We start from the raw sequence: 13,496 nt of genomic DNA, 5'->3' as shown, positions 1-13,496 counted from the left end.
AGGAGAGAGACCAAAACATGACCCAACAATACAGACAAGATGAAGGCCACTGTAAAAGCAACCTGGCCTTCTTTAGTATCCAAGCAGAGCCGCAGGCTAATCGCCTCCATGCCACACTACATTGATTCAACAAATTATGCAAAAGGAGCCTCAGCCAATTCTTGAGTACATATTTGGTGCAGTACATGAGCATACTATTCAGTAACATTTTTGTATAAAATATTTTCTTCCTCTGTTGTTCATTTTATTTTTTCAATTCTCTGAGAAACTTAATTATATTTTTTATTAGTCAAAATGTTTATGTAGTCAAAACCTAAACAGAAGAAATCCTTAAAACGTATTGCGCTGATTGTGGAAAAAATTGTGTTTTATGTTTTTGAATGAAGATTTTGATGAACTTATTTAATGGGACCCATTTCTAATGCTGCTGTAAAACAGAGATCCTATTTCTTCTGTGCATCCGCCGCCTGCTTAAATATAAAAATTGCCTAATTTAAATTTTGTAAACTGTACCTGCCCATGAGGGTTAGAGAGGACTCTCCATGGATGTCCACATTTTTCTATTACAATATAAAATGTAAATATGTGGCAGATAAAGAGTAGAAATCATTCTAAAAGCAGAAGAAAAACTATAATTGGCTAATTTATCTTTAAGACTCAAAATGAGCCTTAAAGATACATTTTAAAACCAAATAAGGATTCCCTCAAACTTCTAATCTTCTCCTTTTTTGTGTAGACAGCAATATAAGCAGTGCAGTTTAATCACAATGTAGATTGTAGTGGAAATTTAGAGCCTTCTGAGTGGAACACAATGTCCAACCCTAAAATAAAAATAGAGTTGCATGTACAGTACCTCCCAATGGTTTGTTTATGTGCATCTCCAGAAAAAAGATATTTACCTAATTTCATTGAGAACTAAATATCATTTTTCATACTATGGACAGAAACAGCTGTTCCCAGCTGCTTTTATTAAATTGGTGTCCTGATGGACTTAATATGGAATGTGGAAATATTGCTGTTAATGTAAATAATAACTCCAAGTTAATCCAGTTACAGATAGAATCGCTGAGTTATGGTTCAAATTAAACTCTGATGAGGCTCCGTAAAGTTGAGGCAACACTGAGAATCCCACATTCAAACATGTACAAACATGAATACAAAGCGAGAAATTTTGTTTTATGTTGTATATTCATCAATTACTATATAAACATATGTGTTGTAGTGTGAGTAGTCTTCATAAACGTATATATTTACACTGTATTTTTTTGTGTACACCTCAGTTTTTTTTCCTGCTATAATGTTTTGCTTCTGTATTTAAAAAAACAAATTCTCTCAAATTGCATATATTACTTCTAGAGATTCTTTATGTTTATTGGATGATCTCCAGTAATGCACTGAGTAACAACTGCTCCTGATTTTCCTTTTATCCGTTTATGGCAGTATAAGTTTCAGCCGAGCAATAGGTTTAAATTTAGTGAGCCCAGTTCTTCACTGAATGTAAAAGCTTTGTCAGTTTTACTGTTCCTCACGAAGAATGGAAGAAGGCAAAATTTGTTTCTTTATTGCCCTCAGGGAAGTGGTAATGATAACGGTGAAATGACTTCTGTCCCTTCCAAATAGGAAAGATAAAGATAAAATATTCGCCCTGGGGCTTTTTTGAGTCTGATTGTTGGCATGCTGCTGTGTGTGTGTGTGACAGTTTGCTAAGGGAATCTCAGAACAGGTTTGAAGATAGACTTGTCATTGGCTTACTTGTTTTTTTCATGTTACGTGACCATGTAATGTATGTACATTTGCATTTTACCAGAGGTTTAATGAAACCTGGAGCTCCTAAAACGAGGCAGTACATCATATTGGGTTCACAAGAGTGAAACAAGACTTAAGCAGTATTATTGGAAAGTATAAGAATATCCATGTTTTTGTTTTGTTGATTATGGTTTCATGAATTATGCACTGCATTTTGAACAATCTGACATTAATGTAGAATTTCCCAGTCCATGCATGAATGGTAGTCACTATGTTATGGTTATGTTATGAATATGTTATGGTTTTTATTGTTGCTTAATTAAAGTGGTCCACAAAGTAAAGTGGTTCTAAAAAAAAAATCAAATTTCTCTAGAACAAAAACTTGTGTAATCATTCAGTCATACATACATTCATCTATACATGCAACCCTTTCCTGAGTGACTACCTCCAGGAATCTCAAACTGCACTTTAAACACTTTTTTCTCAGTATGAAACTATCCACTCAAGTTTGATTTATTCAGAATCTGAAGTGGAGATGATAATAGTATGTACATAGTAGGTGTGGGTAACAAAATCAAGTCATTAATCCATTGCAATTAATTATTTTCCAAATCAATACTGATTCAGAAAACCTATGGCTTGATTAGATCTCCTGACCAGTGGTGTCTCAACATGTTGAGCAACACTTTCAAGAGGTGTATGCACAGTCCAGGAATATTTGAGATTTCCCAGTGGAACGACCCACTTCCTATAGCTCCCACATTTTTCATCAGTGGGACGAAGAAGGGCACTGGATAGTGGCAAGTTTGATGCTTGCTACTTGATGTTGAACACCTGGCGCCATTTGTTTGTCACCAAATGATGATGTGAAGTTGTCTTCTTCTTCTTGAGTTCATTGGTGGTGCATTAAGACCACCCACTGGTGAAGCATGTGGTCAGGATGGCAGTATTGTTCAAATATGCTTGAAAGGAATGAGATGTGTCCTGTTCAAATCTAAGTGATGTGAATTATCTGTTTTTGACAAGAAAAAAAATTATTATGTTTACATACACTTCAGTTTTCTACAGTACTGTCACATTTTAAATTTTGTACTTCAATTTGAGTACAAATGTTACTGTGCTACACTATAATATTCTGAAATATTTTATTGCTCAAAAATAGCTATTCATATGGGCAGGAAAATTTTTAACAAAATTAAGTATTGGATAAAATTATTAGCTGGTGCTCTGGTTAATTACTTGCATGCTACATATTACTAAATCAGTATTGAAGTATTTTAACCAATATCAAATTAAATTGAATTATGACCCAAATAATTGTACTTGAATTGAATTGTGAGGATTTTAGCAATACCCAGCCCTGGTCCAGATTTATAATATCCCCTTAGTGCCGCACCAGTTCAACCCCCTGAAGTGAAAGTCAATTTTAGCCTCCTTAGCATCTAAAGGTTAGCTAGCTGCAGTATTCTCACAGCACTTATAAAATGTTTTTAAATTTATAGGTGTCCATTACTGGGACTCATAATATACATTTACTTCACTAGAGTAAATCACACACTGACAACAAGTAACTATCCCTTCCTATGGCTGACTTCATTTCGACAAAAAATCTTCTCCCGGTAAGACCCAAAGTATTACCGAATCTTTTTATGGCATCCCTTCTAATTTCAGCTGTTTTACATTACTTGGATGTATAAGCGTCATGGGGTGAACCTGCCTATTTCCATTAATGGATCTCACCGAAACACACACACACCCACACACACCCCCACAGAGTAAATGTTAATGTTCTTATGAATTTTTAAAGAGCTTGTGGAAATTTACCTCGCACATATGCTGCTGCCACAACCCACACTTTGCTCTCTTTTACGCCACTGGAATCATGATTGAGCTGCTTGACTTCTCCATCTTAGAGAGTAATGGTTGGACCTTAATATGTAAAAGAGTAAATATATCCACTATCCCTTTAAACAACCACGCTTTGACACTGTCACACATATGCTAAAGATGCATGATGTGCTTCGCTCAGAATCGTCATCACTGTTAACGGTAATGAGTCAGTCAGTTACGGAGGGTTGAGAGAGGCAGATTTACAAACACATTTTTGGAAAAAAGTGATTAATGTTTCAAAACTCTGGAAAGTTGCTCCCCATGAGGATAAATCAGATATGTCTTCTCTGGAAAAAGACAGTAGAGGGTTAGAAAAGACAAAAACGACTTCCATGATAGAGCTGCAAACTGAAAGATGAAGGCAAGAAATATGGGAGCAGAAAAAGTGGAGGTGAAAGACTGTCTACCAAAACATTGGACCAGGAAGACTCAACAGAAGAAAAGAAAGAATATATCATAAAATGCCACACACTTCAGTCGAAAAAAATAGTTTCTCTGAAAAATGAGCTATAATGCATAAAAAAGGTTGTTTTTTTTCTCTCCCTCTCTCGGTTCGTGACGCACGCATGATTATCTATTCTGTATGTCTTGAAAATTGCTCAAATTCCTATGTGTGAAAGCTTGGGACTTTAGTATTCATTTTACAACAATAGTGTCATGTAAACTCCAAACGTGCAGTTTGTCAAATCATCTCACACTTACAACCGAGACCGGTTTTTTGTCCTCTCAATCTTCTCTTTACATCGGATTATGACTGCCCTTCAACCTCCAGGCTATACGATCATTTTAATGCCACTCGATCATGACAAATATAGTAAAACCTCATTTCAAGAGGAATGCAAAAATGAGTTTTTGGCCATCATATCAGTTTTTCTCCCCTGCTGAATAAATCTGCTTGGGGATATCTTCTTACCATCATTGATGGACCTTTTTAGATGCAGCCTGATTAGTGGTAGGATGCCAAGATTATATCAGTCAATTAATAAAAAGTCATCATTGGTTCGGTGACACCAAGTGTTGGTGTGGTTAAGTTGGTATGAAGCCAAGCCATGAGGAGAGAGGGCAGGCCAGACACCACAGATAAGCTGCCATTTTCCTCTACCCATCAACCAGACCCAAATATGACACCACCATAGTATCGTACCAGCACAACGTCACTTCATGCATAATTGAAACTTCACAAGGTGAAAAAAACTCACTTCCTGTTAAGATCCTGCCATAACAATGCACATTACAGCTGATTTTGGACGTAAGTGGGGCTTCATAAAAGTTTTTGGTGTTTTAAGCTCAATGAAACCTATGCTAAATTGAACCTTTATTTAGCGTGTTTTCTATTCAAACCTAATTATTGACTGAACTGTGAGATATGCAAGCAACGTTTAGTCAAACTTTCACAGCAGTCTTTTGATTTAGGAAGCAACTGTATGGCCCGATTCCTCATTAGCAGTTTCCAATTAGTTTCGGCTGAGTTTTGTTGCTCTTAAATTAAAAGACTGTTTAAATGTGAGGCAGTACTGGTGTGCAATTTATTTCTCTCATTACCTCCATTAATCTGCTTCTGTTTGTTTGGCTTTTTTTTTCAGTCTTGTTGCAATATTTCCTCAGTGTTGCATTTAAAGTTTGTGTGCTTTTGCTTCTCGTTTTTTTTCTCTTTCTGCTGCCTGCTCGACCACATCCATAGCCCGTCCCAAGCCCATCTCTGCCCACCTATAGTGGCAGAGAGGCAGTCCCAGCCAGGGTGGTGGGCCCTGCCTGCTTGGTAAGCATTCCATCCTGACATGTAATGACTAATGTATGGGCTGTGGTAGCTTGTTAACCGGAATGCTAGCCAGCATGTGTTGCTTGAGCCTCCTCGGATGTGTGTGACTCCCCCCCCCCGACCCAAGCACATCTCAACCTCAATTGAGCAGACTTCTGTTGTTGAGTTTGCAGTGCTTTTACCCTCTCCATGCCACTATTTTCTCTGGGCTGTCAATTCTACAATTGTTTGGTTTTGATGTCTGCTCTTCACAGTTGCTCCTCCATCTTTAGGGATTAGAGTCAGTTTGAGGCAGACAGCGGCAAGCCCCTTGTCTCTGTTGACATGAGAGGAAAGCAGCTATTACAGTTTGTGTGTGTTCCTGTATAGTGAGGTGTCCATGCACTGTGCAGACCCTCATTGTGTGTGTATTTCTGTGTGCCTTCCACAGTATGAGTCATCGGGTTTGGGCCTCATCAGCAGCCGACTGAGAACCACACTGAACCGGATCCAGGAGAGCCTCATTGACATGGTAGGACAGCTCCTGTCTGCTCCACCTCACTTTTTCCTCTGCTCATTGTCTTCCTCCCTCGTTCGCTTTTACCAGTGCTTGTTAACTCATCTCCCTTCTGACACTCCATGCTCTCGCCATCTATATTCTCTATACCTTCACTCATCTTTCATCTTTATGCTTCTACCTTTAGATCTTTTCCATCCACTTTATCCATTTTGGCCATTTCTGTACGCGACATTACTGTTACACCAGTGTCAACACAAAAAGCATTATAGGTCATCAATATCTGGACATTCATCACCTCGTCCCTTTTACACATGGACATGCTCCCTCTCTTTATTCAGAGGTGGGGGTTGTGTTAGTCCATTAGGGCTCTATGCTTTTGTAATGCTTCATAGAAAAACTTAATCTAAGTGCAGCTGTTAGTCTTCAAAAATGTTATCTTCTCAGATTGATTATGACTGCTTCTAGGTGTCATTGCTCACTAAGTCAGCATTCTGAATGTTATGTTGGCTAGCATTTTGCTTGTTTAGTTTTAGTTAAATTAGTCAAACTGTGTTAATCTTTGAGTGGCTGCATATTTATTACATTGTAAGCCGTATTAACTTGTGCTACTATACAAATCAAGCAATAAATGAGCTGCCATAGCTGCTAATGCTTCTTTTGTGAAAGTAGGAGACACATAGTAATATTTTGTCATTATCATACATATTTTTAATGGAAGTTTTCCATAAAATGTCTGTAGAAATACTATTTTTATGTCTTAAACTTGCATATGATATCTTATTATTTAAAAAACAAAAATATAGTTGGTTCAACATCAATGGTTAATGTTAACCACTAAGTGTTAACATTAACCATTAACTTTTAATGATTAATGTTAACCATTAAGAGGCTTAATAAACAGGTGCATCTCAGTTAATAGAATATTATTGAAAATATAATTTATTTCAGTACCTTAATTAACTAAGTAAAACATGTTTATAGATTAATAAAACGTAGTCTGATGTTTTCAAGCCCTTACTACTTTTAATTATTATGATTTTCTGCTTGCAGCAAATGAAAACACAACATTTAAGTTGGGAATATTTCAGAAGACTACCAATAGAAAAAATAACAGATATATGGACTTCTTGAAAAGTATTTATAAGACCTGCTTATAGGTTGTTGTTTTTAAAAGGTGTCTAGTATCCGACTCTCATTGGATACTAGATGTTTCTCATCCTTAACACATTGTACAGGATGCTCTGAAGTCTGCTAAGACAGAATAAATCACTGGACTTAAGGCATGGCAATTGCTGGTGGTCAACAGCTCTATGAATATCCAGAAACAGTTTGAAGATAGAATCAACCTTTTGAAATAAATTAAGTTGTGATCCATCAGTCGTTTCTTGGAGAAAAACAGCACAGAGGCATTTGCCTTATCAGTCATCTCTCCGTTAAAAGTTATGATTTGTCCGTTGATTAAAGTCAGTGCTTGCAAAACGTTCAATCTCTCCTCTGATGTTGCTTCAGGACGGATTCTCCGACCATGTCATGTTTGAGTAATGCAGTGAAACTCTTCTGTGTTCACACTAACACTGCCAGTTCGGCTCTAGCGGGTGCTGAGAGCTTAAGCTACTGCAGCTGCAGGCACCGTTACAAACAGAGCCAACAAAGCTGGCATTTGCAGGGAGATCTGGCCAGGGAAGAGACTCAGCTTGTGGTGCAGTGAAATGTGTGAGAAACAATTGCAAAATATTATTATTTTCACCTTTGCCTCTTTTGTTTTGTTTTTTGCCTTAGGTCACACCCAACTAATCTGCCTTCAGGTTCCATAGTGTTAGAGCCTGGAGGCATGAGCATCTCTTGGGTTGCATATCCGTATTCTATGACGCTGTTGAGTGAGGAGCTGATAAATGATAGCTTTACAGATAAATGGAAGTTTTTTGTTTCTCCCTTTTCTTTTCCTCTTTTTGTTTGCTCCAGCATGGCGTCTTGCAGACTCGTTGTGGGGGAGGTCACACAATTTTCAACAAGCAACTCACCGAGGAGCAGACTTCTCAGTGTGGCACAAAATCGTTATTATTTTCCTCTGCAACTCAGTGGAGTAGAACAGAAGAAGCTTCCTTTTTATTTCTTAGAGTTTCCCTCCTCTATCAAAAAACGCCTCATCTAAGCAAAATTGCAAACCTCACTTCTAAGGCTAGAAGCAAAAAGTTGATTTATTTGCGTATTTAAAGTCAGTTAACCACATCTAGATTCATTACAGAGTGTGATATATTTGAGATTTTTATTTTTTATATAAATTTGATGATTATGGCTTACTGATAATGAAAAAAAGAAAGTCCAATTTTGCTAAAACCAGAAACATTACCTAAGACCAAATGAGGAAAAATATATAGAGAAATGTTGTCCTAATAAAAAGCATGGCCATGTACTGTACAGTGTTTGAACTCATTACTTAATTGGGGCTCATTTTGCATGAACTACCACATTGTTGCGGTGTGGGATTGAAATGATCAGCCTTTAGCTCCGCTAAGCAATTCCAAGTGGCTTTAAGATTCAGCTTCAGCTCTTCTGTTTTTCCTCCAGAATGTGGGACTGCGATTTCAAATTGAAATAAAAAATTTACTTTAAAAAGAAAAGAGGACATAAGACCACTTAGAAACAGTCCACTCATTGACTCTGGTTCAGAAGTGGCTGATGTGATGAAAGTCCTGGATACATCTGCGTATGGTGGCTCTAAAAGCACAGACTCCAGCTGCAGTTCATGACTTGTGAATCTTAAAAGTTCTTTAAATCACTTTCCTATTAAGGCTGTGGTTTACACTAACCTACATTTATTGAAGCACACCTTTTCCTTCCACTTAACTTTCAAATTAAAGGTTTGGATAGAGCTATAAATAGCCAGCTTCTTGACTGAGTATTCTCTGTTGAACAGTTAAGTGAGCAGTCTTCCCCATGATTGTTAAATCGAGAACGAGCCTATAGCATAACATTTCTGGATTTAAAATTTTGTTTGTATTTTATATATATATATATATATATATATATATATATATATATATATATATATATATATATATATATACATATATAACTGAATGTTTGTGATTTGCTGTAGGCCAAACAGCAAATCACTGTTTGATAATAATTTATTATTATTATGAAAATAATAATTAAAAAATGTATTGTATCTGTGTATAATGAGACTGTATTAATTCGCTTTTTTGATGACATTCTAATTTATTGAGCCACACCTGCAAATACAGCCATCAATACCAAACCACATCAGAAGCATCTGGAAATCGTTCTATCAAAGCATCAAATAATATTTGAATTTCCACAGCTTTTACCCACACATGATTCAAAGGACTACTTTGCAGGATTTATTTTTTTCTATAAATTAGTATCATTTTGCTGTCCTGCGCTGACTACCTAATAATCAACAGCTGGTATCTTGGCTGTGAATGAAAACAAGCACATGTTAAATATACCAGAGCCAAATAAGTTCTGAAAACGTTAAACAGCTTTTTTCTCCTTTAACAAGCAACATGTGCTCTCCCATCAGGTGGCCATTTACACCTGTGTCATTTTCAGGGTAGATTATCAGCCATTTTTAGATGAGAGAGAAGCTGAACCTGACATGCATCCTTCTTTAGAGAATATGGGAACCCTCTGAACTGTTCAACCCATCAAATGGACTCAGATGGATGGATGGATGGACAGATGCAGAGAGAGGAGTGTAATGCACCGAGACATGTTTGAGTTTCTGTGAGAGGGCTCTCTCTGGTGCTAAAACCTAAGTCGCATGGCTGCCAGCATGCATTTCAGATGAGCATTATCATATCACTTTGTGCCTGATTAGGAGCTTTTTGAAATCCTCCTCAGAGGAAGGACACAGACAGGCTTTGTAACCACACCTGTCCTTTCTCTCTAATGCATTAGCAAATGCTTTTAGCCTGTCTTACTTCATATGCAAAACTGTTGTAACTCCTCTCAATGAAGGATTTGATACTGAAAAGGCACTTCTTTTTCAAAACAACATTCCACATTTTTTTTCCTTCTCATTCCAAACATAATCTTGCTGTTGTAATTTTCACTCTGGAGTTATGTCTTCACGCAGAAGCTCCTGGGCCTGCATGCAAATACCTCACCATCACACACTGGAGATTGTGACTAGGTAGACCTCATTTGTAAACACATTATAGAGTTAATTGCGCGCTGCACGCCGGTTGAGCCGCCGAATCCATGCGGCTTTGTTTCCCCGGTTTGCCGTTGCAATTCTTCAATTCCAGAGCCAATGTGCTGGTAATGAGTTCGGAGTCCCAGCTGAACATGAGTGACATTTCATCTCATCTGGTCTCTGGTACAGAGTAGCTACAGTTTAAACTGGGCTGTCCACAGAGAACAAAAAAACCCCAAAACATTTCTTAGTTTACGTGCTTGCTTTCTCCTCTGCCTGCTGTCTTCATAATTACCTTTCCAGAACCTTTTGGTTGTCTGAGTTTGAGACTTTAATTTCAAATTTTCTCTCTTTGAACTTTGATTATTTCTTGTAGATTGTTTGGACAACTTTAGGAGGATTGGGAGAAACTTCTGGTGTGTTGTGTTGTCTAAGACCGTGTGTTCCACGGTTGTTAGCACTTCTGTTTTTGAATTTGAATTGCTTGAGTATTGTTTTTTCCACTTCGTCAATCCATCCCACAATTATTTTAAGTTTATCAGTGGGTCTCTGTACTTTTAATTAGAAATCTTTGATACTATTTCTCTGAATATTGTGTAACGGCTACCCACTTCTCTTAGCCAATCTTCCAAAAGGGAAAGAGGACCCATGTTCATCCTACTACCTCAGGATAAATAGCAAAGAAAATGGTAGGGGAGATAAAAACTCTCTGTTGGAGAACTGCAGTAAAAAGTCTGTACGTTAGTTGTTAGCAAGGCAAACCACGAAAAGGCTTTTTTCTTTCAAATCATCACATGTGCAGCTTGCTGAACTCTGCTGGGACTTTAACTGAAAACATATCTGTTGGTTAAGGGACAAAACAAAAATTAGAAATTATGCTTTTCCCCATGAAACGTGCTGAATAGGTGGGAAAAATCTGCCTAATCTAAAGTTAAATGGAGAGTCTGTGATGGTGTTTCTCTTAAAAAGAGATAAAGAGGAAAAGAGATTATGCAAAACTGAATGGCCAAAGAAGTGACTTTGCCAATAACTGTGATCACAAAATATATTATATAGATTTATATTATAGGGGTTTTTCCCTCCTCTTATTATTTTTTGCCCCAAATTTTGCAATAAGAATTCAGAGCTGCTGCCATAAATGATGCATTTTTTAAACTCAAAATTAGCCAATAATTGTGGCAGGCACCGGACCTAAAAGTGCAGCTTTGAGATGAAGCTATCGTCTGTCAGTTGATCAACTTCTTTACATGCCGAGTTTTCCAACTGTCCTGTGATGTTCCTCGAGGAGATGTTCTCTGACCATGATGTGTTTGAGTAATGCAGTGAAACCCATCTGTGGTCACACCGACACTTCCAGAAAGTTCAGCCATGACAGCTACTGAGAGCTGCTGCTGCTGCTGCAGGCGGCGTCATGAAGAGAGCTGACAAAGGCTCGCATTTGGAGGGAGCTGATAACAGAAGTCACCTCGGGTTCACCAACCTTCTACTCCTTCTCGGTTCTTGGATTAGATGTATTCAGTGTTTCATTCCTCCTACTTGTTTTAGTATCTTTTCTCATCTTTTAATTCTCTCTTTTGATCTTATCTTTGTCTTATCGCTACCTCTTCCACAGCTATGTGCCCAGTGATTTCATGCCTTTTAACTCTCTTCACAAGCATCTTCTTGTACTGGTCCAAAATTTGGTAGTGCTTGTGACTGAAAGCACAATGAGGCATTTATTTTCATGCTTCGCCATCAGGCCAGGACAGAAGATAAGATCATATAGCTCGAGATTGCGTTTAATTTTAGTTCTGTGCTAGCTGAAGTTAAGTCTGATGAGCCGACTCCATGCGTTTGTCTGATTGCTCGTGGGAATGTAACTTCTCCGTGGAGTTTGACTTCATACCCCCCCTCACCCAGCTTGGCACTGAAAGAGTAGCAACAAGTCTGATGATTTCTGTGTTGGCATCAGTATTCTGGCAGCTCAGATTCAGGCAGAGATGCACACAAAAAAAGTCACACTGACAGGCGAGAAAAGAAACACAGATTGATACAATCTGAACGTCGGCAGACAAATTGGAACGTTAGTTGGAGCGAATTTGAATTCCATCTATCCTTTGACAGTGTTGTAGTTGGCGTTTGTTTTACTGGGGTAGATGGAGGCAACATACACACACGCACACACACTGCTCATTGAATGCTATCTTAAGATTTTTATCTCAATTTTTGCATTATCCAATATGATTAAACTCATTTCCAGAAGAGCCGGCATCATAGTCCGTCTTGGTAATTGACTTCTCAATTTAGGAAAGATCCATCTGCTCTTTGGCAAACTGTTGGACCCATCTGTGTGATTATATTGCTATATTTGTAACTTCGAAATCAGAAATTACGTGAGATTGTAGTGAAAGCTCAGTGGAAAATCTCATTAGCTGGAAATACTCAAATGTTCTTTAAGGACCACATCAATATTCATGGTGAATTCTATGATATTAAGCAGTACTTTACTCAAGTCCTGTTTCAGTAAACCATACCCAAACCACGACACTTCAAGCTTTATTATTTGTGAGCTTTCTTTTCTTGTATATTGTCTTAAACCAAATAATATCAGTTTTATCTTTCCAAAAAAAGTTGTTCTTCATCTAGATTTTCTCTGTCAGACTTTTGGCTTGACTTCTTGTTTCCTACTTTCACATTTTTCAGTTTTGATTCTTTCCCTTGTAGAAGTATACACTTCAATACCAACAATATAAACAGCCTGCTGTCGGTCCGATGATATTCTAGATTTGTTTAGATTTCCTTTAGCATCTTGCAGTCTGCCTTCAGAGTAAAGTTGCTTGACTGCCAAATCTGGACGATTGTTTTAATTGCTCTCCACCTGTAGACTATTTTCTGTTCTTTGGAAATACTCACCGCAAATTCTTTTGAAATCTCCCTTAAATTTCAAACTCAGTCTTACTTGAAAATATTTACTTCTTTTGGAAATGTATCAGTGTGTGTCTTTTATTCCAGAGAGGACCATTTTGGTCAGGAATTATGTACCATAATTAAGAGCCAAAGTGTCGATGTGTTTTTCCAGTATCTGTCGGGAAATCTTCATGCCTTGCGCTTTGTTGTTGACTCAGAGGACCAGGGAGTGCACGCTTTCTCAGTCAAACTGCTTATCTGTGAATCTGACCTGGACACAGTTTATCCCGCTGGGGGATTTAACTCAGCTTTCCCTCTTCACCTTCGGTCCTCACACATAACGTTGTGACACACTCTGAGGAATCAAGTCCAATGCTTTGGTCTAAATCGTTTCACGTGTATTTTACATTCTGTTTATTCCCCACCACAGCTCAATACACGTCATTTTGATTTATCCCTGTTTAGTTGTTTTATCCCATGTGCCTCAAGGGGAGCTTTTGTCTCCGTGTTTTGGTTGTTTGTCATCCCAGAGAAGGTGAAAGAACCAACAGCAG

The 13,496-nt window shown here is 37.8% G+C and overlaps 1 protein-coding gene across 2 annotated transcripts in view; it reads left to right on the top strand.

Moving 5' to 3' along the window:
* vps50 (VPS50 subunit of EARP/GARPII complex) overlaps nucleotides 1–13,496 on the top strand; it is a 110,432-nt gene that overhangs the window by 72,544 nt on the left and 24,392 nt on the right. Inside the window, exons 22-23 of one of the 2 annotated variants that reach the window (XM_028036316.1) lie at nucleotides 5,318–5,395; nucleotides 5,826–5,906. In XM_028036316.1, coding sequence (XP_027892117.1) covers nucleotides 5,318–5,395; nucleotides 5,826–5,906 — 159 coding nt within the window. The remainder of the gene's footprint in view (nucleotides 1–5,317; nucleotides 5,396–5,825; nucleotides 5,907–13,496) is intronic. The other variant, XM_028036317.1, reaches the window with a different exon arrangement.

Source organism: Xiphophorus couchianus, chromosome 13, assembly GCF_001444195.1.
Source record: "Xiphophorus couchianus chromosome 13, X_couchianus-1.0, whole genome shotgun sequence".
NCBI lineage: Eukaryota > Metazoa > Chordata > Actinopteri > Cyprinodontiformes > Poeciliidae > Xiphophorus > Xiphophorus couchianus.
This window is presented reverse-complemented; position numbering and strand designations above follow the sequence as displayed.